The sequence below is a fragment of the Gopherus evgoodei genome, chromosome 2 (assembly GCF_007399415.2).
Source record: "Gopherus evgoodei ecotype Sinaloan lineage chromosome 2, rGopEvg1_v1.p, whole genome shotgun sequence".
In the NCBI taxonomy this organism is placed as follows: Eukaryota; Metazoa; Chordata; order Testudines; family Testudinidae; genus Gopherus; species Gopherus evgoodei.
Window position 1 is genome coordinate 14,750,599 of NC_044323.1, and position 27,539 is coordinate 14,778,137.

General features: G+C 44.3%; 1 protein-coding gene across 5 annotated transcripts in view; it reads right to left on the bottom strand.

The window, feature by feature from the left end:
• The window catches only part of PRKAG2 (protein kinase AMP-activated non-catalytic subunit gamma 2), a 403,378-nt gene that overhangs the window by 289,321 nt on the left and 86,518 nt on the right, over positions 1 to 27,539 (bottom strand). For all 5 annotated transcript variants that reach the window (XR_003998731.1, XR_003998732.1, XM_030550041.1 and 2 more), the window contains exon 2: positions 2,167 to 2,238. Coding sequence is in view for 3 of the 5 variants with exons in the window: in XM_030550041.1 (XP_030405901.1) it covers positions 2,167 to 2,238 (72 nt within the window). In the remaining 2 variants the exon portion in view is untranslated. The remainder of the gene's footprint in view (positions 1 to 2,166; positions 2,239 to 27,539) is intronic.

Here is a 27,539-nt window from a genome sequence, read left to right on the forward strand (position 1 = left end):
TATTTAAGTGTCTCTTCTGGATATATATTAACTTCATTAGGACAATATTTGTCATTTCCCCTGCCTTGAGCCACAAAATACAGACACTGTGATAGACTGTAAGAGGTCTCATTTAACCATAGAGTTAATACTCTCTGTTTAAGTGTTATTGTGAATCAGGAAAAGCCATTTTGCAGCTATAGGCTGAACTGGCACTTTTTCGGGGAGGTCTACTCTTCATTCTCCAGACTAGACAGCATGTCCCCTACCCCCCCCCACACACCCCCACATTCTCTGGACCTACTGCTCTTCTAGAATAGCCATGTTGGAATGAGATCATAACAAGTGACAGCATCTTCCAAACATTATGAGGCTAGGACTTTGAGAGCCAGGAGACCCCATCACAACTGGTGCCACTGTAAAAGATGTGGAGCTGCTCTATAACTATCTTTCTAGGTATTTGTCTGACTGTTTGGCAAGGGATGTTTGCCAAATTAGTATGTTTGGTTTAGTTTAACAGCAAGTTTCTAAAAAAACAAGCAGGAAGGCAAGGGAGTGGATTCCGATAAGATATCTCCGGGGGGATTAAGGGAGAATGCCTGAACTGTTAAGTAGGAAGCTCCTACTTCCTTGGCGCCAGTTACATTTTACAGCTTATTTTGCCAATACTAGAAATAAACAGATCAAAAAGACCATAAAGAGTTAAAAGGACTCATTGGCCAGAGGTCAGGAAGCTGTTCACAGGGAACAAACTGACACCCATAGACATCTGTTTGTTTACTGTACAACACCAGACAGCAACGCCTCTTAGGGTATGTCTACATCTAAAATTTTGCAGCGCTGGTTGTTACAGCTGTATTAGTACAGCTGTATAGGGCCAGCGCTGCAGAGTGGCCACACTTACAGCAACCAGCGCTGCAAGTGGTGTTAGATGTGGCCATACTGCAGCGCTGTTGGACGGCTTCAAGGGGGGTTCGGGGAACGCGAGAGCAAACCGGGGAAGGAGACCAGCTTCGCCGCGGTTTGCTCTCGCGTTCCCCGAACCCCCCTGCAAACCGCAGGGAAGGAGACCTGCTTGCACGGGGGTTCGGGGAACGCGAGAGCAAACCAGGGAAGGAGACCAGCTTCGCTGCGGTTTGCTCTCGCGTTCCCCGAACCCCCCTGCAAACCGCAGGGAAGGAGACCTGCTTGCATGGGGGTTCGGGGAACGCGAGAGCAAACCAGGGAAGGAGACCAGCTTCGCCGCGGTTTGCTCTCGCGTTCCCCGAACCCCCCTGCAAACCGCAGGGAAGGAGACCTGCTTGCACGGAGGTTCGGGGAACGCGAGAGCAAACCGGGGAAGGAGACCAGCTTTGCCGCGGTTTGCTCTCGCGTTCCCCGAACCACCCTGCAAACCGCAGGGAAGGAGACCTGCTTGCACAGGGGTTCGGGGAACGCGAGAGCAAACCGGGGAAGGAGACCAGCTTCGCCGCGGTTTGCTCTCGCGTTCCCCGAACCACTCTGCAAACCGCAGGGAAGGAGACCTGCTTGTTCGGGGAACGCGAGAGCAAACCGGGGAAGGAGACCAGCTTGATTACCAGAGGCTTCCTCAGGTATGCTGGGATACTGCTTATTCCACGAAGGTCAAGAAAAGCGCTGGTAAGTGTCTACACTTGATTACCAGTGCTGGATCACCAGCGCTGGATCCTCTACACCCGAGACAAAACGGGAGTACGGCCAGTGCTGCAAACAGGGAGTTGCAGCGCTGGTGATGCCCTGCAGATGTGTACACCTCCTAAGTTGCAGCGCTGTAACCCCCTCACCAGCGCTGCAACTTTGTGATGTAGACAAGCCCTTAGTGAATCACAGTAGCTAACCATATTCCTAGGGATAACTGTTGTAATTCAGTGAGGAGTGTTACTGCATTAAGCTAAATTTAATTTGCAGTGTTTATAGAAACAGTGCCGTAGTAGGGACTGTTTTTCTTTCTTCAAAGGAAGTATCACAATAGTAAAACAGTAGTGCAGGGCAATCCAGCAGTGGCTACCTTTATCCTTGATCTAATTCCCTGGACGTTGGGGATTTACAGCAAGGAAGAATCTGGGCCCAAGACTCCCAGCCTCTGCAAACCTAAGTAAAATATAACGTGTTTATACTACCACAAGCACTATGAAATTACAAGAAGGATGAAACTTTGAAACATCCTACCTTTCGAGAAGCACTTTTGTCTGAGCTCTCCACATCTCCATCCAGGAATGGCATGGCAAATGAGCTAAGATCCTAAAGGGGAGAAAAGGAAAATTAATGCCTTACATTAATACCTTTCTCCTGCTTTGTTTTAGGTATTCGTATTGTTCTAGTCCACAGTTTTATTCCTGAAACATACACCAGCATACCACATACTACTTTACAAGTAAGCTTTAACAACTGCTGAAAAATAAATGCCCTCTTCAGCACTCCCTGATTCTGAAGTCAATGGGAGATTTGCTTGAATAAGGTGGAAATATGGAATGCTTTGTAGGGGCCTAGGCCTCATCCCCTGAGACTCAGAACCTAGGGCCTTATGCTAGGACTTTCAAAGGAGACTGAGTTAGGTATCGAGATTCCACTGAAATTCATAGATGATATTTGGGATATAAACACTTGTTCACCAACACAAGTATCTTGCCTCTAGCAGTGACATTGTTATTATTTTTATGCACTATTTAAAGCAATTAACAAGAGAAAACAGAGATAATCTGAAAATATGTAACGTGTCTAGGAGAGAGAAGACACACGGCATGGAGTTGGGAAAATAATCTATGTATTTTCACAAATTAGAGAGGAGCATACGATTGATCAAGTGAAGTGGAACCATGAGACAAGTATGCACGGTCATCCTTAATTAATGAAAACAAACTGCAATTATATTCCACCCCCTGCTGCCTGTTCTATTTAGATCACTTTCCAGTCTCATCATTTAGACTAACACAGGACTTTTTAAATTAATAATTAAATGTTTTCTGTAAGGCTCAAGTTTTCCATCCATCTGATCAGAGAGGTGGGTCATGCGCAACTCACACTATATACCTCTCAGTTATTCAACTTTGTGAACAGAAGTTCTGTAATGAGATACCTAACTGCAGTTTGAGCTTTGGATCCAGGGCTGAACAAATATTTTTCCTGACGTAGAAACACACACACACACACACACACACACACACACACACACACACACACACACACACACACACACACACACACGGTGTCGGTTCAAATGCAGGCCATTGTAGTAGTGCCTAAAAGTTATCAGCTAATGGCTGTTTGGTGGGTCTTCATCTGGTTCCTTATGGAGAAGTGTCTAAATCACAAGAGCCACTACCAAAATTGGCACCATTTTTGAGAGCGTCAGAGAACCTCTATTCAATCCTGTTTAACAGCAACAATACATTTGTACCTCATCCAATAGCATAATCTTTTTTTGCACAGTTCATAAAAACAACTTGTGATTGAACAGTTTTTCATTAAAAATTAACTTTGTTCTCTCTTCTTTGTTTTTGGAGGTGGTGTTTTTTTGGGGGAGGGGAGTTGGTTTTTTTTCTCTCTCTCTCCAATGAAAGTGTGTGGCCAAATGAGCAGATGGCAGAGCAAAAATTGGTCTCATCCCAGATTGCATAATCATCCTACATGCAAAACATGATTTTTTAAGCACAAACAAACTTCATACACTCTTAAGGATTGTGCCTTTATAATATTCCAGTTATATAACTAACAAGAAGTCTGGACATTTTGGCCTCAACCTCTCCATCTCAAAATTCTCCATGCCCCCATTCCTCTGGCTGGTTTAACAACAGAACTGCCCGTTTTTCCTATAGGACGATTACTGTAGCCTAGCGGATAAAGTGCATGCATTGCATTTAGAGGATTCTGCATTCAAACCCCAATTGGGGTTGCATTTCTTAGCACATTCAATATTTGTGTAATGAAATGCTACCCCAACAACGAATGTGCAAAGAAATGAAACCCCTTCAATATTATCTATTTATTCAATGAGATACTGGTGTTTCAGTTCCAACTATTTAATAATTACCTGTACCATCCAAATCCAGGCTGTAGTGGAATGTCATGTATGCATGCAGCAACTCTACACTAAATATTTCAAATTTTCATGGAACTTTGCTAGCATGTGGCCCTTAATATGAACTAAAGAATACACTTTGTAGCTCGTTGTACATTTAGTCCATGTGCCAGGCTCCCACTCATATCAGTGGGACACATTGTCCCCACTGCTTCCACCAGGAAAGGGGACTCAAAACTGATAAATCTGGGTGGGCATGCATAGCATAGGAAGAGGTCCCACATCATGCAATTCCATCCTGTACTTACCCAAGTCTATGAAAGCTTCTTTCAGGGTGCAATGTTTAAGGCTACGTTTTAGTCATGGATATTTTTAGTACAGTAACTCCGTGCTTAACATTGTAGTTATGATCCTGAAAAATGCTATTTTAAGTGAAACCATGTTAAGCTAATCAAATTTCCCCATAAGAATTAATGTAAATATGAGGGGGTGTTAGGTTCCAGGGAAATTTTTTTCACCTGAAAAAATACTATATTTTGTGTGTGTGTGTACACACAGACACACACACAGACACACACACAGAGTATAAGGTTTAAACAATTTAATACTGTACACAGCAATGATGATTGTGAAGCTTGGTTGAGGTGGTGGAGTCAGAGAGTGGGATATTTCCCAGGGACTGCCTTACTGCCAAATGATGAACTAGCACTCGACTGTGCCCTCAAGGATTAACACATTGTTGTTAATGTAGCCTCACACCCTACAAGCTAGTACAAATTGAGGGAGGGGAGACAGCATGGCAGAGAGAGACAGAGACACACAGTATGTGTGAGAAAGAGAGAGAGACAGACAGACAGACATGCATTGCCCTTTTAAGTACACCAACCCCACTCTAAGCACACTGCCTTTTTAAGTAGATCACCAAGTTGGGACAACAGCTGCTGCCAGCTAACTCCCTCCGCCCTGAGCCCTGTCGTGTCCCCCCACCCCCTATTCTGTGGAGATGGCCCAATGGTGTAAAGAAGCAGGGGGTGAGGGAGACACCATGACATTAGCCCCCCCTTTTCTCCCCACCTCCCCCTCGGGGAGCAGCTCCAAGGCAGAAGGCAGGAGCAGCACACAGCAGCGGGTGAAGGGACAACTGAACTGCTGGCAACTAGTAGCCTGCTGGGCAGCTGCCACACAGAGAACTTAGGGGAGCTGATGGGGGGCTGTTGGTCCACCCTGGTTCCAAGCCCCCACCAGGTAGCTCCAATGGGCTGCTCTTTCTGCAAGCGGTGGACAAAGCAGGCAGCTGCCAAACAACATTATAAGGGAGCATCGCGCAACTTTAAACGAGCATGTTCCCTAATTGATAGTAACAACAAAACAATGATACCCAGGAGGACTTTAAATGAGGAGTTACTGTAAGAGTCATGGACAGATCACGGGCAGTAAACAAAAATTCACAGCCCATGACCTGCCCAGGACTTTTACTAAAAACACCTGTGACTAAAACTTGGGCCGGGGGGTTGGCCAGGGGTGCCACAGGTGCTGGGGGAGGTGACCCAGGACCCTCACTGGTGCTGGGGGAGAGGGTTGCCAGGGGCTCCCTACTCAGCTCTCTCTCACACACACACACTGCTGCTGCTGCTGCTGCTGCAGAAGTCCCGGAACCCGTGACTTCCGTGACAGACTCACAGCCTTAGCAATGAGCCATGGGCATAGGAGATTGTAGGGTTTCTGGAGGCAGAGCTGGGGGTTGAACCTAAAAACCAGGCCAAAGGCCTCTTAAGTTTGCCACCTAAAAACTGTGGCACCTGTATTAATGGCCACTTTTGGAAATTTGAGGCCTAAATGACTTGCCCTGACTCCCAGGAAGCCTGTGGCAGAGCTGAGAATGGAATGCAGATCTCCTGAACCCCAGTTCTTTGCCTTAAGCTTAGACTACAAATCTGAAGATTGCAAAAGGGATGGTACAGCCCTATCTGCAAGAGCAGAATTTCAGATACCAAATCTAAACAATTACAGCCTCAAACTTTAAAAATAACAACAAAATTATCTTGTATTGTTATGCAATAGCATCCAGTGCCAACTTCTGCATTTACCAAAAAGATCCATCACCCTTGTGGTAGCCAAAAGAAAGTTTTTGGGGTTTTGTTTGTTTTGTTTTGTTTTAACAGAAGCAGGAAAAGCCACAATGTTCTCCAAAGGGGAATTTCACATCATCTTAAACAGCAACCATCTTTTTATTGCCATTCCTGCAGCCACCAAATTGTGTCCACACACTTCCCCCTGCATACAGACTCTCCTCCAACCATGCTGAATGTGCAGTTAATGGTGAACATGAAAATCAAAACCACTGGGCTTGCCAAGAACAAAACACCTGTCAACACTGGCAAGTTTCTGTGCCACAAGTTATACCACTTTTATTAAAACGCTGGAATTAAACCGCTGTTCACACTGTGCTCTTTATGACACTGGAGCACATCCACATTAGAAGCATCACACGATGCAGGTTTCCCAATCCCATTGTTCCAGGGGCATCGTGCTATATTACCAGCTGCTTTTCAACTGAAGTGTGTGTGTCAGGAAGTGTGTACGTATGTGTGGCGTGGGGGAGGACAATGTGTGTTTTGGGGGACAGAGAGTGTGTCAGCATTCTGTCTTGTAAGTTCAGACAGCATCAGGAAACAACCAGTCCTGAGGCAGGGGGAGGGGGAAACCCTGACATCAGCCCTCGCCTCCTTCCCTCGGGAACCAAGACCCAAACCCCTGGGGTCTTAAAACAAGGAGAAATAAACCATCCCCCCTCCTTTCCTCCTCCCTCCTTTCCCCCCACCAATCCCTGGTGAGTTCAGACCCAATCCCCTTGAGTCTTAAACAAGGGAAAAAAATCAATCAGGTTCTTAAAAAAGAAAGCTTTTAATTAAAGAAAGAAAAAGTAAAAATTATCTCTGTAAAATCAGGATGGTAAATGCTTACAGGGTGTTCAGATTCATATAGACTAGAGGGACTTCCCCCACCCTAGCCTGAGATTCAAACTTACAGCAAATAGAGGTAAAAATCCTTCCAGCAAAATACACATTTACAAGTGTAAATTAAGAAATTAAGAAAACAAACATAAGACTAATCAGCCTTTTCTAGCTAGTACTTACTATTTTGAAACATGAGAGACTGATTCAGAAAGATTGGAGAAAACCTGGGTGCACGTCTAGTCCTTCTTAGCCCCTAGAGCGAACAACCCCCAAAACAAAAAGCACAAACAAACACTTCCCTCCACCGAGATTTGAAAGTATCTTGTCCCCCCGATTGGTCCTCTGGTCAGGTGTCAGCCAGGTTTACTGAGCTTCTTAACCCTTTACAGGTAAGAGAGACATTAACCCTTAACCATCTGTTTATGACAACTCCATCCACTTAAAACACAAAATGTGCATTCCTTTCCACCTTCACATTGCCCACATGCTGTTGATAACACACTCCACCACTCAATGACTTTCAATTTTATCTCTAACAGATACCCAAAAGCAATACATACAGTTCTTCTATTTCAAACTAGCAATCTCACACAAAACCTTAACCTATTTCTCATAAAAAAAAATCACAAAAGTGTAGGGCTGAAAGGGACCTCAATATATCATTAGTTCAGTCCCTGTACTCAAGACAGGATTACATCATAACTTGACCATTCCCAACAGGTGTTTGTCTAATCTGTTCTTAAAACCTCCAATGATGGAGATTCCACAACCTCCCTAGGCAATTTGTTCCAGTGCTTAACTACTCTGACAGGGAAATTTTCCTAATGTCCAACCTAAACCTCCTCTGATGCAATTTAAACCCATTGCTTCTTGTCTTAACGACAGGTTAACGAGAACAATTTTACACCCTCCTCCTTGTAACAACCTTTTATGTATTTGAAAACTGTTCCCATGTGTCCTCTCAGTCTTCTCCAGACTAAATAAAACCAACTTTTTCAATCTTTCCTCATAGACCTGTTTTTTAGACATTTAATCATTTTTGTTGCTCTCCTCTGGATTTTCTCCAGTTTGTCAATATCTTTCCTGAAATGTGGCTCCCAGAACTGGACACAATACTCCAGCTGAGGCTTTAACAGGGTAGAGTAGAGTGGAAGAATTACTTCTTGTGCCTTCCTTACAACACTCCTGCTAATACATCCCAGAATTATGTTTGCTTCTGTAACCCTTCTGCCCCTCTGAGTTGGTAGCAACAAGGGCGGGTTCAGTATCCAGGGGTTCCGTTTCAATAACGCAATGCAAAACCGGCTCGAGCCGCCACCCAGTGACCTGGGACAATTACATACCACACCCCCCGAGGAGCCTCTAGGAGGCAATACTTCCCCTCTTGCAAGCACGGAGTCTGAGTGTAGTAAAATCCTTTTAATAAAGGAGGGAAACAATGCGGCATCACGTTGGAGAAACACCACAAACAGGATTATAATACAAACCATAAGCAAAAACCCACCTCCAAGTACGTTTGGCAATGTACTTTCCCCCTTAGGGTCTTAAATCCAATCACCCCAAAATCCAACAACCCAAAAGTCTCTGGTCAGCGCCACCCCAGAGTTCAAAAGTTTATCTGCAGAGTTTTACCCCCTCAGCCTGGGTGGAAATGGGGGGGGCGCGCACACACAGGGTGTTAAGGGGCACTTTACATGGGCCAGGGCCAACTGCTCTGCCTCTCCGTGGAGTTCTGCTGAAGCCTTCACCATGACCAGCTCCACTACACCAGCTGTGCCGCTCCTCCAGCCAACCCGTGAGCCGCTCCAGCAGTCTCCGCAAACCGTTCCACTCGGCTCACTGTTCCATGGGCTGCTCCAACATGCTGCAAACTGCTCCGCTCTGCCAGACGCTTAGTGATAGATCTTCAGGCTCCCCCACTAGGTTAACACAGCACTCAGTGATCTCAGCTCAGTAAGCTTGGCTCTTTTAGTGATTTCAGCTTGTAGTAGGGGAGCCCCAGTGCTGGTGCACCATTGGCCCAATGTAAATTCAGCTCAGCAGCCTCTAGATGGACTCCTAATGGAATCAAAATTAGCTCTACTCTTCAACAGTGGAGAGAGGAGGATGTGCAATTGGTGTTCCAGGCCCACAAAAGGGGCCCAGACCATCAGGTACACACATCAGTCCCCAACCTCTCTCATTTCAATGGGTTTTGGCACCCATGTCCCTTGTCTAGCAAGTGTTATTTAATTGATATTGAAACATCTCTGTGATAAAGCAGTCTCATAGTTCCTCATTCACATAATCAGGGTGACAACACTTTATTCCTCCAACCCCAATAACAAAGAAATTGGGGATCCCAGAGCTGTCCAAATAACCAACCCAGGCTGCCGTGGGCTATGCTAGATGGGGTGGGTGTGCCAATGCAAATACCTAAAATTCCTTTCCACACTCCCCATAATTCACCACCAGATGTCAGGGCAGAGCTCATCCTGACTCTGCTTACACGTCTTTTGCAATAATGTTACGTTGTTGACTCACATTTAGCTTGTGATCCATTATAACCTCCAGATTCCTTTCCATAGTACTTCATTTCCTATTTTGTATCTGTACAATTGATTGTTCCTTCCTAAATGGAGTACTTTGCATTTGCCTTAATTAATTTCCTTCTATTTACTTCAGACCATTTCTCAAGTTTGTCCAGAGCATTTTGAATTTTAACCCTATCCTCCAAAGCAATTGCAAACCCGCCCAACTTGGTATGCTCTGCAAACTTTGTAAGTGTACTCTCTATGCCATCATCTATATGCTTTTTTATATAAAAAATATCAAAATTAGATCTGCATACTTGACCATCACACATTCCATTAACATGAAGTTATTCTGCCTTAACACTTTGTAGTCACTGTTAAACATCATTTAATATTTATGGTGAATTTTGTATTATGGCAAAAGGCACTCTGGAGGTAGAAAGTAGGAAAATTTATCTGAACTTTACCTCTAGACAAAAGGAAAATTTCAGGTAAATCTGAAGATCCACTACAATGGGTCTTACTCCTGCTTGCAGCTTCCTGGAGGCAGAAATGAGACCTGTCAACTATGGCAGGCTGGTAGTTGCCAGCCTTTGCTATCTACAGATACTTCCAAAGCTGCTTTACATTAATTCACTTGTTTATAGAAAAAGAATTTCCTATAAACAGTTCCAACAACACAGCAACTTCAAATTTCACCCCAACTACCAGAAAAGTAATATATAAAATCATACCCATGAAAAACATGGAGGAGTGTAACAGTTTAACACTCCCTCAGAACTATAATCCTTATGCCAGATGGGTTGGATATAAGAACTTTCCCACTAGAAGCAAGAAAATGTTCCGGTAAGTTCAGATAAATTTTCTTATTTTTCTTTGCAGGAAATTCCATGGATCCATTACACTGGGATGTCCAATAGCAGTGTCTCACCAGGGAGGGAAATATGGGATGAATGAGGAGATATATATTATTTAATAAAAAAGAAAGATCAAACAATTAATGAGTGAGCATAGTATGCAAAAGCCTTCCTCCAACAGCAGGGACTGATGAAGATTGCAAATTTAACCTTTACCCAGTAACAAGAAAAAAGTGATTAATTGTGTCATGGGGAAGTTTGTACCCCAAATGCACTCAGATACCAAGAACAATTTTTAATGTTTCAGGACAAAATAAAAATTATTTGAAATCCAGTGTCATGAAAAAAGTTACATTAACTGTTTTGAGAGAGACTTTTGTTCCCAAAATGCATTCCGAAACGAAGAACAATTCTTTAATGTTTCAGGTGAATAGAAATATTTCAACAAGCAAATTGAAAGAACTAGCAGTATTTTAATTTAGTGTGAGCGATTTTCACACATCAGCATCAATATGGAGTGAATAAAAGTGAATAAAAGTATTATCACATACAAATTCACTGCTTTCTCCACACTGCTTGTAGCTCTTCTGGTCAGCTGACCTTGGGCAAATGTAGCAGTGTCCACTGCCGAGTTTCCGACATGTTTCGGAGGTATCTATTTTTTGACGGTAGCCAAGGGACAAGATTGCTGTTATGATGGGCATGGTGACATGACAGGTAAGCAAGGTTTCTTCTCTTTACACGTACATCTACGAGTCACTCTCCCAGACTGACAAGGAACAAGTGCCCTCTTTGTCTTGGTCGAGTGTTGTGCTAAACGGGATTGTTGCTGACCCAAATGACAAAACTTGCAATTCCAACATCAAGCACGTTGAAGCAAAGAACCACTGGCTGCCTATTTATTTTGCACCTTCCAGGAGCACATCCTTGTTAGATGGTCCATGTTATCAACAGCACTTTTAGTATCATTGTAGTAGAGAATTATGTAGGGTTTCTTTTTCTCTCATTCTACAACCTTGTCATGATGCATGATCGATAAAATTATTACTGACTTGCTCTTCTTTGGAAAAGTAAAGAAATCAGGGTGATTGGCCCAGCAAACCCAAACACTTATGACAATTTTTCTCTGTTGAGATGTGACTGCATCTCACCGGGTATATCTGGCTTGTTTCATTGGATTGTTCCAACATAGGTCAAATTTTCATTCAGCAGGTCTTCAGCAAGCTCAGGAACAGTGAAGAAATTATCCCCAACTACATTTCCTCCAATTTTATACCAGTGCTGAACAGAAGCTCCTCATTGTCTGAAGACGAACTTGCAAAATCAAGGGAAACACCGTCTTCCTTTTCAGAGCAACTCTCAATACATTCTGCACAAAGTCATTATCATCTAATACGTTGTCATCACACAATGACTCACTTTAAGAGTTACACATCATATTCATAAGGTCAGAAGCAGAACATTGTGCCTGATCGTTTGCCATCTCGAACTGTGCAACACAGAAAATTCCCTCAAGAGTCTCCTGAGTCTGCAGTGTTTGGAACACAAGACCTAGATAGAAAATCCTCTCGAGCATAGGTGTCGGGTATTGTAGGTACGGGTAGGTGTTGCCCCCCCAAACAGCCTGATGTCCCAGTGCCCATGCTCTTCCCTGGGGCAGGGAGGCTGGGGGCTGCGGTGTGCCCCCAGGGCTGTGGTGTGCCCCCGGGCTGTGCCGCATCACGCCACCTGTTCTCCCAGCGCTGGGGCCAGGGCCACTCTGCCTGTCCCACACTGGGGCCGAGGCCACTCCAGGCATGCCATCTGCCCGGAGATGGAAGCACTCCGGCCATGTCGCCTGCCCACCCCCCCAGCGCTGGCTGTTCAGCCGGGAGGGGGGGCTTTGGGGCAAGGGGGCTGGCCGGCCAGGCATCAGGACGCGCTGCTCGGCTGTGCGGGCCGACTCTGGGGTTAGTGGGGGTGCTAGCCTGGAGCAGGGGCCAGCGGCCACAGTGGGAGGGGGTCTGGGGGCACTGGGCAGGGGCCAGCAGCCACAGTGGGAGCTGGGTTCCAGTAGGCGCAGAACAGGCAGGGCGTGGCAGGGCAGGGCTAGCCTCTCCAAGCCAGGGGTTCATCCACCACCCATGCTCTCAAGAGTTTTTGGTGAAGAGAGCCAGCATCAGTCCACTCTGTGTTGAGGATACCGATCAAGCCTGGATTTTAAGGGAACAACGTCTCTGGAGCACCATCTACCTTAAGGTGACTGGATACAACAACCACTGTCTCTGCAATGCATTATCAATTAGCACATGCTAACTATTACAAGACAAGATACTTTTGTCAACCTGTCTGCAATAGCTCATGAGCGTGAGTGCCAAACTCAAGGCAGACTGTCAAGAAGCAGGGCACAAACCACAAATTGGTTGTGGATAGTTCTCTGAAAACATCTACTCAGTGAACAAAGAACAATTGATTGCCATCCTCTTTGTAACAGCCCTTACCATATCTGAAGATTAATCAGGTCCCTCTTCAGTGTTGTTTCCTCCAAACTAAAACACACAATTTTTTTAACCTTTCCTCATAGGTCAGGTTCTCTCCTCCAGATTTTCTTCAATTTGTCCATATCTGTATTAAAGTGTAGTACTCAAAATGGGACGTGGTACTCCATCTGAGGCCTCACCAGTACTGAGTAAAGCAGAACAATTGCTTCTTATGTCTTACATACAACGCTCCTATTAATGCACCCTAGAATGATATCAGCCTTTTTCACAACTGCATCAAACTGTTGGCTCATATTCAATTTTGGGCCCACTGTCACCCACAGATCTTTTTCAGCAGTCTACTCCCTAGCTAGTTACTCCACATTTTGCAACTGTCCATTTGATTTTTGCTTCCTACGTTTAGTACTTTGCCCATGTCCTTACTGAATTTCATCCTGTTGCTTTCACACAAATTCTCCAGTTTATCAAGGTCCTTTTCAATTCTAATCCTGTCCTCCAAAAGTGTTTGCAACCTCTCCCAGCTCGGTGTCATTCACAAATTGTACAAGTATACCCTCAAGTCCATTATCCAAGTCATTATTAATAATACCAAACACTATCGGACCGAGGACTGACCCCCACAGGATCCCACTAGATATGTCTTCCTAGTGTGCCAGTGAATAACTGATAACTGTAACTAACCATATTATAATAATTTCATCTAGGCCACATTTCCCTAGTTTGCTTAGGACAATGCCCTGTGGAACTGTCTCAAAGCTTTACTAAAATCAAGATAAATCGCAGCTACTGCTTCCCCCCATCCACTAGGTCGGTAACCTTGTCAAAGAAGGAAATTTGGGTTTATGTGGCATGATTTGCTCTTGACAATCCATGCCATTAGTGATCTTATTATCCTGTGGAGGCTTACAAATTGATTGTTTAATGATTTGTTCTAGTACCTTTCCAGGTATCTATGTCAGGCTGATTGGTCTGTAATTCTACGGGTCTTCTTTGTTACCCTTTTAAAATAAGGATCTGTATAAACTCTTCTCCAGTCCACCGCAACCTCACCCACCCTCTATGAGTTCTCAAAGATAAAAGGATAATGATTCTGAGATTGCTTCAGCTAGTCTGTATTCTAGAGAGAATTTTGTCAGGTCTTGCAGACCTGAATACATCTAAATATTGTTTAATCTATTCTCTCTCTGTTCTGGCTTGTGCTTCCCCCACTTGTTAACATTAATTGTGTTGAGTGTCTGGTCATAATTAACCTTTTTAGTGAAGATTCAAGCAATATAGGCACTAAACACTTCAGTCTTCTTGATGTCATCTATTATTAACTTCCCTTTCCTGATAGGTAATGTAATTCACACTTTCCTTTGTCTTTCTCTTTCTCCAAGTACATGTATAGAACCTCTTCTTCTTGTGTTATGTCCCTTGTTAGGCGTAACTCATTTTGCGCCATAGCCTTTTGGATTTCGTCCCTACATGCATTGATTTTGAGCTACTCTTTTGTACTCGTGTGCAGCAATTTGTCCATGCTTCCTCTTTTTGTAGAATTCCTTTTTAATTTTCAGGTCTTTAAAGAGCTCCTGATGCACCTTTATTGGCCTCTTACTACCCTTTCTAGATGTGCATTACTGCTCTGCCAAGAGCATTCACTTAAAAAAATTTGTTTTAATAATCAGAAATTTGAAGGATGTGATCTGAGATTTTCACTTCTCTGTTCACGTCTACAAACACACTATGGCTCTCACTCTTCATTGCCTTGCATCTTGTCTAGTAATTGCTACCTGAATGAATGAACAGAGCACCATTCTGAGTTGATAAGTATTTTGCACCCCTTTGCATTGGTGACTGCAAAGGATGCAAAGCAGTGGTGAATCAGGCCCTAGGTACGGGCTATACAAGAGCTAGGTATTATTACCGAACCAAGAACAAACATTTTCCTTGAGGACCTTTACCCACGCTAAGCTAGCACTTCAGTATGGAAAACATGCCCTACTGTTTTCTGGATTTCTCCTTTAATAAAAGCAGAAAAGGCAGCTTGATGCAGCCTCAGAGTGCAGAAAATGGGCCCAATTTTGCAAGGTGCCACTGAAATCCAGCATTCTGCAGGATCACACCCTGACAGAGCTCTAAGTCTCTACCTATGTGATGTTCTTATCTAAAATATTTTTTGGACACAGATAAGCCCGAGTACCCCTCTAGATTTAGGAGGATCAGGGTTTCTGTTAACGTCAGTAGGTAAATACTACTGCTCCCAATCATCGGCTTTACCCAATCAGCAGCATATTTATTAGGAACAGCCTCTGACTGCACACTCTATTGATCAGACTCTCCATTAGAAAGAAGAGATGGAGTTAGCATACATGGCACAGGCACAGGCAGTTAGCATACATGCTAGCGCTAGGATCTTAATGCCTTGAGATTCTCAATTTGAGGAAGAGTTGGATTCCACACTCCTACCAAGACAAAATTAATGACTCAAGTTCTTGAGGACAAGGGGCACATTTCTGCAGATCTGACTTGATGGAGGGACTTCTCTTTCAGAACTAACCTTTTAAGAAACCCTGCAGACCTCAGAAGACATCACTCCAATGACTACTATTTAAGTTAAAATTCAGACTTGATTCTAAATCTGAGTTATTAGGAGTCTTTCACACAGAAATCATTGCTTCCAGACACAAAGCTATTATTTTGCTTTTCATTAAGGACACAAAATGTGGATGATTTTAGAAAGTTTGGCAATTTGGAGAGATGATTGAATGGCTGCCTGTACCCAGTGCTCCCTGATTTTCTGGGACCAGTAGTACTAAGAGGACTGTCCTCATTTAATCCACGCCTAAGAATATCCAGGAAACATCTGCAGAGTGAAGTGACTCATCACATTTTAATCTAACGGTTTGTAGATTATACATTAATCTGAAATAGAGCAAAGGAGTTATTACATTTACAGACCACTTAAAATATCAAGTTTGGGTCATGGGCAAGGAGAGGGAGAAGGTTTTGGTTTTTTTTTACATAATATGCCAAAACAATTAAAATATACCCATGATTGTACCTTTCTTAACAAATAAAGGCATGGGGGAGTTGAAATGGATAGAGATATCTACTCATATTTGTTGGGTTTCCACTCTGAACACAGCACTGAGCCTTGCTGTGATATTCTTTTCCTTAACTGGTACGGTTACTCATTCCCTCCCCGCTCCAGTGAATCTAATAGAAGTGTGTGTTCTGGAAGACAGTGTGATAAATTATACTGAGACTTTAGGATTTTGGTTACTAAGTCTCAGTATGACTCAAGGAGTTGGCAGTGACAGATGCAGAATGCTTGTTACATGTACAGAAGCCAGGTTTGTACTTTGCAATGCTTGGCTGATTTAATTTCTCATTTCTCTTGAATTGTTTAAAGGATGTTCATAATAAAAAGAAACCATCAAGTGGAACTGGATAGCTGGAGCCGGTGGAAATGAGATATGGAGACCTTCGTCTCTGTTCCTGGCTCCAATCCAGCCCAAATCTTGGTGCCTGAAAATCATTAACACCATGTGGAGACTATTCAGTGCCCTTTGTGAAATTAACTTGGTGGCCTCAGTACAGTTCCTAGAAGATAAGCATTCGCATCAGAAAATCCTCACCATAACTGCCTTTCTGGGCATCCTAAGCAAATAGGCAAAGGATTAAATGGCCATGGAAACTGAAGCTACCTATGCACTGCCACACCCATTCCTGTGCCATGCACAGCTTGGGTAGCTACTGCTTTACTTGATTAGAGTTTGGATAACACAGAGCCTGCCCAGTCTCCTGAGTTTGTAGTACTGGTGGAACCTTACTGAAAATACAAACCACATTAGAATGGAAATGCCAAGATATTTCCCAGATAATGGTTGACCAAAATAGTTTGTTGAGTGCTATGGGGCCTCATGCTGGTAACCCTGGCAATCTCAGCACACCCCAGAGGAAAAGGATTTCTTCCAAATCACTAACATCTTGTTCTTCTTGAGACTGATCCTTACAAGTGCTGAGCACCAGCAACTTACACTGAATTCACTGCTCAGGATCAGACCACATATGAATTGCACGAACAGAAAGCCATAAAGAGATTTGTGGGATTTTTTAATATCTCAGGGATATGGCATTCTTTATACCCATATCTCCAGTCTTTATGGCAACACCCGAGCTCTATCTTGTGAGTCACCTGGTTAACCACCTTGTAAAGAATCCAGCAGCAACAGCCATACTGAACATGGAATGGTTGGGAAGGAACCAGGCAACAGATTCTGAAGACTGGTTGGGCATATTCTGGAGCGCGAGCTCAGAGGTGGGGTTGTGTGTAGCATGTTTCACTCTGTACAGACCGTCATGTTTTAAGTTAACCAGCAAAAAAATGCCCAGAGGCCTTGAGACAGTATGGAAATATTATGAATAATGTTGCCCTATTCCTAAAGCTCAACAGTTAATAGAACATCACTTGTGCCTCTCTGACAGGATCCAAGTAAGAACCCCAAGCATGTGACAGCCTGTTTATTGGTTCTTTCACAATACGAATTGTACAGTGCTATGACTGTTGTCAGAGTATTTATTATTATGGCAGATGGACAACCCAGCTAAAGCATAAATTAAAGAGAGAGAGAGAGAGAGAGCACAAAAGAGAAAGAACACAAAACTGTGAATATTCTTCGTCCCCCTGGGCCTTCCCACACAGCTGTGATGCACACACTCACCACTCCAGAGCAGACTCCTGCACTTGCTCTACCATGTCTGGAACTTGGCCACCACTCACAAGCTGCAACTAGTACAAGCAGAAGCCTGCTTACTGACCAGCAGAGGCAAGTACCAACATATCACACCACTGCTGCACTATCTACTACTTATCCATTTCCAGCCTCAATATAAAGTCCTGTTTCTGATCTTCAGAGTCCTTACTGTGCGGTAGGACTATACTAGATTGCTTATCCATACAGAACCGGGCTATCAGTATTATTGTTATCTACTACTCCTGGGGGAATTCTGTGCCACAGCGCAATGCAGAACTTTGCAGAAATTCATGTTGTGCCCACAGAATTTCCTTTTTTCTCTCCACAGAAATGGGCTGCAGAGATATTAGCTGCTACTAGGGGCCGCTGGACCTGGCACAGCCCAGCTCGCAAACAGAAGACAAGCCTGGGGGGTGGGGTACAGGAGAGTTCCCAGCACTCCCTGAATGAAGGAGGCAGCAGAGAGCACAAGAAACTCCATGCAAGCCTGGGACTGAGCATCAGGATACTTCTCCCACTGGATCCCTGGGCGACAGAGGGTGAGAGTGTCTGGGGGTGGCGGCCCAAAGCTGAGCTCTGGGAGGAGTGGGAGGAGGAGATTGTCTGGGCTGGGAGGAGCCATGGCTGGGGTCTGAGAGGGAGGGGGAGGAAGTGTCTGGCCCCTCCATTGGGCTCTGGGTGGGAGAGCGAACAGAGAAACAGGAACTGGGCTGTCCTAGGGGTTTCTTTAACTCTCTACTCCTGGGGAAATTTTTGTGTGTCTCTGTATTGTTACAGACATACTTGCTGACAAGTATTTTGAAATAAATTACCAAAATAATTGAAACTGGCATGATTATATAGTATTATAATGACAAAATTTGCAAAATTTTGCAGAATTTAAAAATATTGTGTGCAGAATTTTTAAATTTTTGGCACAGAATCCCCCCAGGAGTAATCATACCCAAAGGTATGCTGGGGCCTTCATATTATTGGACAGACAGGATAGACAGGAACACTTAGGCACAAAGCATTATCAACTACAAGACACCATCTATGGGACACCTTAGCAAAAGAGATCCAACTAAGTACACTATGTCCACTATTAACTATAGTTTATAACTTTTCCTTTAAATCAGCTTCTGTACCCAATGACTGGAAGATAGCTAATATAATGCCAATATTTAAGAAGGGCTCTAGAGGTGATCCCGGCAATTACAGACCAGCAAGTCTAACGTCATTATCGGGCAAATTAGTTGAAACAATAGCAAAGAATAAATGAAGAACATACATTGTTGGCAAAAGTCAACATGGTTTCTGTAAAGGGAAATCATGTCTTACTAATCTATTAAAGTTCTTTGAGAGGGTCAACAAATATGAGGACAAGGGGATCCAGTAGATATAATGTACTTAGATTTCCAGAAAGCCTTTGACAAGGTCCCTCACCAAAGGCTCTTACGTAAATTAAGTTGTCATGGGAGAAGAGGGAAGATGCTTTCATGGATTGAGAACTGGTTAAAAGACAGGGAACAAAGGATAGGAATAAATGGCAAATTTTCAGAATGGAGAGGGGTAACTAGTGGTGTTCCCCGAAGGTCAGTCCTAGAATTTATTCATAGATGATCTGAAGAAAGAGGTAAACAGTGAGGTGGCAAAGTTTGCAGAGGATACTAAACTACTCAAAATAGTTAAGACCAAAGCAGACTGTGAAAAACTTCAAAAAGATCTCACAAAACTAAGTGATTGGGCAACAAAATGGCAAATGAAATTTCATGTGGATAAATGTAAAGTAATGCACATTGAAAAAAATAACCCCAACCATACATACAATATGATGGGGGCTAATTTAGCTACAACTAATCAAGAAAGAGATCCTTGGCGTCACTGTGGATAGTTCACTGAAGTTCCACGCAGTGTGCAGCAGCAGTCAAAAAGGCAAACAGGATGTTAGGAATCGTTAAAAAAGAGATAGAGAATAAGACGGAGAATATCTTATTGCCCTTATATAAATCCATGGTATGCCCACATCTTGAATACTGTGTAAAGAAGTGGTCTCCTCATCTCAAAAAAGATATATTGGCATTAGAAAAGGTTCAGAGGAGGGCAACTAAAATGATTAGGGGTTTGGAACGGGTCCCATCTGAGGAGAGATTAAAGAGGATAGGACATTTCAGCTTGGAAAAGAGGAGACTAAGGGGGGATATGATAGAGGTATATACAATCATGAGTGATGTGGAGAAAGTGAATGAGGAAAAGTTATTTACTTGTTCCTATAAGAAGTAGGGACCACAAAATAAAATTAATGGGCAGCAGGTTTACAACAAATAAAAGAAGGTTCTTCTTCATACAGCGCACAGTCAACCTGTGGAACTCCTTACCCTAAGGAGGTTATGAAGCCTAGGACTATAACAGAGAACTAGATAAATTCATGGAGGTTAAGTCCAATAATGGCTATTAGGCATGATGGGTAAGGAATGGTATCCCTAGCCTCTGTTTGTCAGAGGGTGGAGATGGATAGCAGGAGAGAGATCACTTGATCATTGCCTGTTAGGTTCACTCCCTCTGAGGCACCTGTGTCTCATTTCTTCCCAGATCTGGACCTTAGCATCCAAAATATGGGTGTTAGCATGAATTTCCCTAAGCTCAATTACCAGCTTAGATTTGATAGCGCTGCCACCAATCAGGAATTTTTAGGGCCTGATACCCTCTGGTCTCCCCAAAACCTTCCCTGGGGGACCCCCAGACTCAGATGCCTTGAGTCCTACAACAAAGGGAAATAACCCCCCCCCTTGTTTCCTGGTTACTTCCTCCCAGGCTCTCCGCCCTGGACGACCCTAGGAGATTCCCTGCTTCCAGTCCTGGAAACACAAGTACCGAGAGAGCTAATCTCTCTTCCCCCTTACCCAGAGGGTATGCAAAGTCAGGCTTAGTAAATCTAACACAAAGAGATTTTCCCCCTGATTTCTTCCTCCCACCAATTCCCTGGTGAGCTGCAGACTCAATTCCCTGGAGTCCCCAATAAAGAAAAACTCCAACAGGTCTTAAAAAGAAAGCTTTATATAAAAAAGAAAGAAAAAGACATTAAAATAGGCTCTGTATAACGGCGAAAATATACAGGGTCAATTGCTTAAAAGAAAAATGAATAAACAGCCTTATCCAAAAAGAATATACTCCAGCAACTACACACATGTAAATACAAAAAAAAAAAACAATATAAACCTATTGTCTTACTATCTTTGTACTTACAACTTGGAAACAGAAGATTAGAAAGCCAGGAGATAGAAAAATCACTCTCAGAGCCGAGAGGGTCAGACACAAGACAAAGAACAAAGAACTCTCACACAAACTTCCCTCCACCCAGATTTGAAAAAGTCTTGTTTCCTGATTGGTCCTCTGGTCAGGTGTTTCAGGTTACTGGTGTTACCCCTTTACAGGTAAAAGAACATTAACCCTTAACTATCTGTTTATGACAACCTGGCATTGCCCAGTGTCAGCAGACAGGACGCTGGGTTGGATGGAACCCTTGGTCTGACCCAGCATGGCCGTTCTTATGTTCTTAAGACAGGTTCACTAGACAGCGTCACCTCAGAAGTGCTTCAAAAGTATCTCAGTACTTTAGCTTATATTTAAAGAAAAAAGGCTGTACTTTGTACTTTGATTTCCTCATTCACTACAGCACAAATCTTCTAGAGAAGTATTTCCTCAAGGAAAATGCTCCCCACTGATGCCAACAGGTGCTTTAACTGAGAAATTGCTTTAGGAATTTAGAGAGAGAGAGAGTGTGTGGGGGGGGTGTTCCATTTTTCTAGCCCACAGTGTTTAGAAAGACAACTGTTCATTGACTGCTTTTTACATTCTTTTTAGTTAATCGCTATGAATAATCCTAATGATTAGGAGAGAGTTCACCTGCTGTAAAAAAGGGATCTTAATGTTTCTAGGCAGGAGACTAGACTTCTCTGATCAACCGGTCCCTTGATCCAATAGGGAAGAAAGAACGAACGAACGAACGAACGAACTAGGGAAGCTAAGGCCACACATGCTGTGGAAAGGAGATCAGAGTCAGATTCCTAATGGAGCCACATGGGAAGGACCCTCTGCAGAATGATCATTTACCACCATGCCTTTGTGCTGCATTGTTCCGTATCCTCCTTTTCCCACAGAACACAAATGCTTTGGGGCATGGCAATTCTTAACTGTTTGGCATAGCTCTGCGTACACTTACAGCACCAGACGTATAATAATATACTACATATAGTCGTCTCTTGTCATGTCTCATGTAGAGTTATCTTGTTCTTCTGGTATCTGGGCCAAAGAGACATGGAGCCCTGTAAATTCCATTCTAGTTCCCAGTGAGGATGTCTTCTCACATACGCTCTCTCACTTCTCTACCCCCCTTTGAATGTAATGGTGCTGTTTCTTGGAGCTGAATAAATAAGCTCAACAAATGAGGAAATAGCAGCTCTAATCAGAGCATCTGCAGGGTATAGTAAATGTTACAGTATCTGGCCTACATCTGCCTTAAAATCAGCTGACAAGACATCAAACCCTTCAAGCTGCACCTTTGTGAGACAAAACCACAGGCCACAAATCCTAACCTCCCAGGCTTTGATCTGACAGCAGATGAGAACTGATGTGACTAAATTCAGTTGTGGGGAGGGGATTAGGTATTTTTATTATTTTTTCGAGTTGATGGAGCCATCCAATAAAAATAAACAACATTAACACCTTTCATCCTTCAGGAGCCCAAACCATTGTATAAAACTTTATGTGCAGCACACAATAGTTTTGAGATTAAAATAGTGGACTGGCACTCAAGAGATCTGGGTTCAGTTCCCAGTTCCACCACAGGACTTCTTATGTGACCTTGGGCGGGTCACTTAATCTCTGCGTCTCTTTACAGTCTGTAAAACAGGGATAGTATTACTTCCTTTCTCTCATCCTCCTCTCATCTCTCGCTCCTTGTCTGTTTTCTTCATTTAGAATGTAAGCTCTTGACAAAATGGACTATATGTTCGTACAATGACTAACACAATGTGGCCCTGATATCTGCTGGGACCTCTAGGTGCTGGTGTAATACACTATAATGAATAACAACATCAGTAATGGAATCATTACACAGTGTTGCCCCATGGAAACGCAGCAGCCATTCTGCACCAGTCATGTTACTTATCACAGATCTTTTTTATGGAAACTTGAGGAATAATGCATCTGTTTGAAACAATAGAGGAATTTAAAATTTAAGAAGCTTAATTGTTATCCCAGTTGGAATTTGGCCAGGTCACCCAGTTAACACCCTGTACTCTTCTGTCAGATCCTTTCACACAAGTGGTCATGGTCTCAGATCTAGGAAAAAATATTCAAAGAATAGTATCTCTGACAACATTGTGCCTCCTAACACAGTCCCATGACAATTGCTTAGAGCTAACTCAGATTCCTAATGTGCACTGGGATCTGTTCTTTTCTTCAAGAGCTCTTAAAGACAGTGACAGCCCTGGAACCAACACAAACACGTGACTAAAATATTAATCCATTCATCAAAACTTGTACCTATAAGAACAATCAACCAAATGGAGCAAGATGACAAGTGGGGTTATTCATCATCACTGGTTATTAATCACCGTACTGGAATCTATGTAACAGGCATGGTTTGGAAATAATTAAATCAAACCCGGTATAATAATAAGGAAGGGAATAAAATGATCCAAAAGACGTTCTCTCCAACTGCTATTCAACACACACCTTAAAATGTTGCAGGAGAAATTTCCCACTGCAAGCTGCTGCAGCCCTTCAAGAGTTGTAACTTTTCTTAGTATAAGCTCAGGACATGTATGTAAAATTTTCCATAAATTGTATCCAGCTTAGACGCATGAGGATACAACCCACCTTCCCTCCAAGGCCCTCTAATCAGCAGGTTTCTGATTTTACCCTGATCTTATTCACACCATTCTCATTTTAACATAACTAGAACAGATTTACAGTGCAGAAGAGAGCACCAAATGGAAATTTAAATTCCGGTACAAGCCTCATCTAAAATTTTAACCTGAATATCTATCTTTATGTAGGTATTTGTAAAGACCTTATAATCACAACGCCTGGTTACTGTAGATTGACAATGTATTACGGCAAGTCTTGTCCAGTTGAAATATTTAAATCTGCATTTGGTTTGGCTGTCAGCGTCTGGCTTTGGATCTGTTACTGGAATTTTCTCCTGCTTTGACAATATGGAATAGCTTTGGTGAAGACAGTTTGGCAGCATGCCCTGAACATGACAACAGTAGGACACCTATTGAGCCTGCTATTGCAAAGGCCCTTGATTTTGTACTAGTGCTCTGTTACTATAGAAAAAGATGGTTACCTTTTTGTATCTGTTGTTCTTTGAGATGTGTTGCTCATGTCCATTCCATTGTAGGTGTGTGTGCTTGCCACATGCACGGCTGCAGGAAGTTTCTCTCTCGCCAGTATTCATAGGGGACTGGCTTTCGTGCTCTCTGGAGTGGTGCACATATGCACCAGTATAAGGGACACCACTGGCTCCACCCCCTCTCGGTTCCTTCTTGCCAGAAACTCTGACAGAGGGGAAGGAGGGTGGGTCATGGAATGGACACGAGGAACACATCTCGAAGAACAACAGTTACAAAAAAATAACCATCCTTTCTTCTTGATCATGTCCATTCCATTGTAGGTGACTCCCAAGCAGTACCAACAGAGGTGGGTAGGTGTTCATGAATGTGTCAATTGCAACACAGCTCTGCTGAAGCCAGCATCATCTCTGGCCTGCTGAGTGATGGTGTAATGCATCGTGTGTACTGAAGACCATATCGCAGCCCTGCAGATGTCCTGGATAGAGACATACGCCAGGAAGGCAGCCAAAGACACCTGCGCCCTAGTTGAGCGAGCTTGACTATTGGTGGAGGCGCAGTCTGCGCCATCTCGTAACAAGTATGGATGCAGGTGGTGATCCAATTCAAAATTCTCTGAGAGGACATCGGAAGGCCCTTCATCCTATCAGCTATCGTGATAAAGAGCTGGGTCAATCTGCAGAAGGAGTTGGTTCACTCCAGGTAGAAAACCAGGACACACCTGACATCTAGACTGTGCAGCCGCCTCTCCTCATTGGTCATGTGAGGCTTTGGACAGAACATTGGAGAAAGATATCCTGGTTGACATGAAAGTGCAACACAACCTTAGGCAGAAAGGCCAGATGGGGCCGCATCTGGACCTTCTTCTTGTAGAATACCATGTACGGGGGCTCTGAAGTGAAGGCTTTAATCTTGGAGACATGCCTTCCCAAGGTAATAGCTACAAGGAATGCAACCTCCCATGACAAGTGGGAAAGGGATCAAGAAGCCATAGGCTCAAAGGGCAGACCCAGGAACCTGGAGAGGACCAGGCTGAGGTCCCACTGGGGAAATCAGGCTCTTTCCGCTGATCCAGGACCTATCAAGGCCCTTTAGGAACCTGATCAACATCTCATGCAAGAATACCCATCTACCATAGATGCGAGGATGGAAGGCCGATGATTGCCAGTTGCACCTTGATTGAAGAGAAGGTAAGACCCTGGTGTTTTAAGTGAAGCAGGTAATCCAGGATGGACTGCAGAGATGACTGGGTCGGGGAGATGTTGTGCTCAGACACCCAATAGGAGAAACGCTTGTACTTTGCCAGGTAAGTTGCTTTGATGGAGGACTTTCTGCTTTCCAAGAAAACCTGCTGTACCTGCCTAGAACAGACCTGTTCCTCTGGATTCAACCACGCAGCATCCAAGCTGTGAGGTGGAGAGAGGAGAAGTTCGGGTCCAGGAGCCAACCGTGATCCTGCAAGAGTAGTTCCAGGTGGCTGGGAAGTGGCCATGGGGCTGCGACGACCAGGTCCATTAGTGTGCTGAACCAATGCTGGCAAGGCCATGCTGGGGTGATCATGATGACTCATGCATTGTGCCTCTTGATTTTTGAGAGGACTTTGCTTATGAGCGGAATTGGCGGGAAGACGTACATTAGGTCCCCTGACCATGACAGAAGAAAGCCATCAGAAAAAGTGAGCCTCTGACGAGGCCCTGGAGATACCAGAACTAATGACACTTTCTGTTCTGTCTGTGGCAAACAGGTCCACTCAGGGAGGTCCCCACTTCAGGAAGCTAATTCTGATGACCTCGAGTGGGAGGATCACTCATGGTGAGAGAAGAAGGACCTGCTGAGGCAATCCAGGAGGTGTGAGGCTTCCGAGTGGATTGCAGGCTGAATAGCTGGAGCTGCTGCGGCAAGGGAGAGGCGTCTCTTCCCCAGCCTCGAGCTGCTGCAGCAAGAGAGGGCTAGGGGGAGTCCTCTCCCCCCACTACAACCCTGAGACAGCCTGCACTCCAAACTCCTCATCCCCAGCCCCACCCCAGAGCCCGCACCCGGACCCTCTGCCCCAGCCCTGAGTTCCCTCCCACACGTCAAACTTCTCAGCCTCACCCCCACCACATGAATGTTATGTGCACCAATATGAAGCTGATGTGTCACATATTACCTCCATATTGGTGCACCTAAAATTCATGCCACACATGGATGTAAAACATTAGAGAGAAAACTGGTAGTGAACGGTCCCAACTATGAAATGTAGGAACCGTCTGTAACCATGGAATATCGATATGTGAAAGTAAGCGTCTTTCAGATTGAGGGTGGCGTACCAGTCTCCCAGATCTAGGGAAGGAATGATGGAGGCAAAGGAGACCACGTGGAACTTCAACTTTTTGAGATATTTGTTGAGCCTCCTCAGGTCAAGGATGGGGCGTAGACCCCCCTTGGCTTTTGGGATAAAAAAATAGCAGGAGTAAAACCCTTTCCCCCTCAAATGCAGCAGGAGTTCCTCCACAGCTCCCATCCACAGAAGGTCCTGCACCTCCTGAGCAAGCAGATGCTCGTGAGAAGGGTCCCTGAAGAGGGACGAGGAGTGGGGATGGGGATAGAAATAAACCAGAGGTTATACCCCTCTGCTACTGTGCTGAGGACGTACCAGTCCAATGTTATAGAGGCCCAGGCAGGGAGGAAAGGGGCTAAACGCTTGGAAAATAACATGGGAGCAGGATCCGGGACACAGGCTGGAAGGGCGCCCTCGAGTGCACCCTCAAAATGCCTGCTTATTACCTGGTAGGTTACAGGTGGAGCTTGAGTAAGCACAGGGAGCCGGCTGATGGCCTTGCCACCGCTTATAACCCTGGCCCTTTTTGTGGAAGGGCGCCAACTGAGGTTGGCTCCCAAATCTGTGGGGCAGTTGTAGCTTAAACTACTTCCTCGCCAGCCCCAGCATGTAAAGGCCCAGGGAGTGCAAGGTAATTTACTGTCCATTTGCTCAGAAAACAGTGCCAGGCCATCGAATGGAAGCTAATGGATGGATTATTGATCCTCCATTGATAGGCCCAACAACTGTAACAAAGAATCCCGCCTCATCAAAATGGCCGAAGCTATGGTCCAGGACACATAGTCTGCTGCATCTGAGGCCACTTAGAGGGCTGCCCTGGCCACTGCTCTGCCCTCCTCAAGGATAACCAGGAATTTCTTCCTCGGTTCCTCTGGCAACGCATCCGTGACCTTGGCCAGGGACTGCCAAATATTAAAATTATAATGGTCAAGTAAGGCCTGATGGTTGGCCACTCTGAGCTGGAGGCTGGCCGTAGAATACATTTTTCTACCAAAGAGATCTAACCTCTCTGCCTCCTGGTTCTTAGGCGTTTATCCCAATTGGCCCTGAATATCATGCTCATTGGTTCCCGACACAACCAGTGACCTTGGGGGAGGGTGGGTATAAAGATATTCACAACCCTTATCGGGGCCTAGTATTTTCTTTCTGCCCGCTTGGAGATGAGGGGCGGGGAGGAGGGTATCTGCCACAGGGCCTTAGTAATTTTCACCACTCCCTCATGCACTGGCAATGCTGCCTTGGAGGGGGCTGCTGCACTTAGCACATTGAACAGGGAGCCCCAGGGCTCCACCAGTTCCTCATCTTCCAGACCCAGATTTG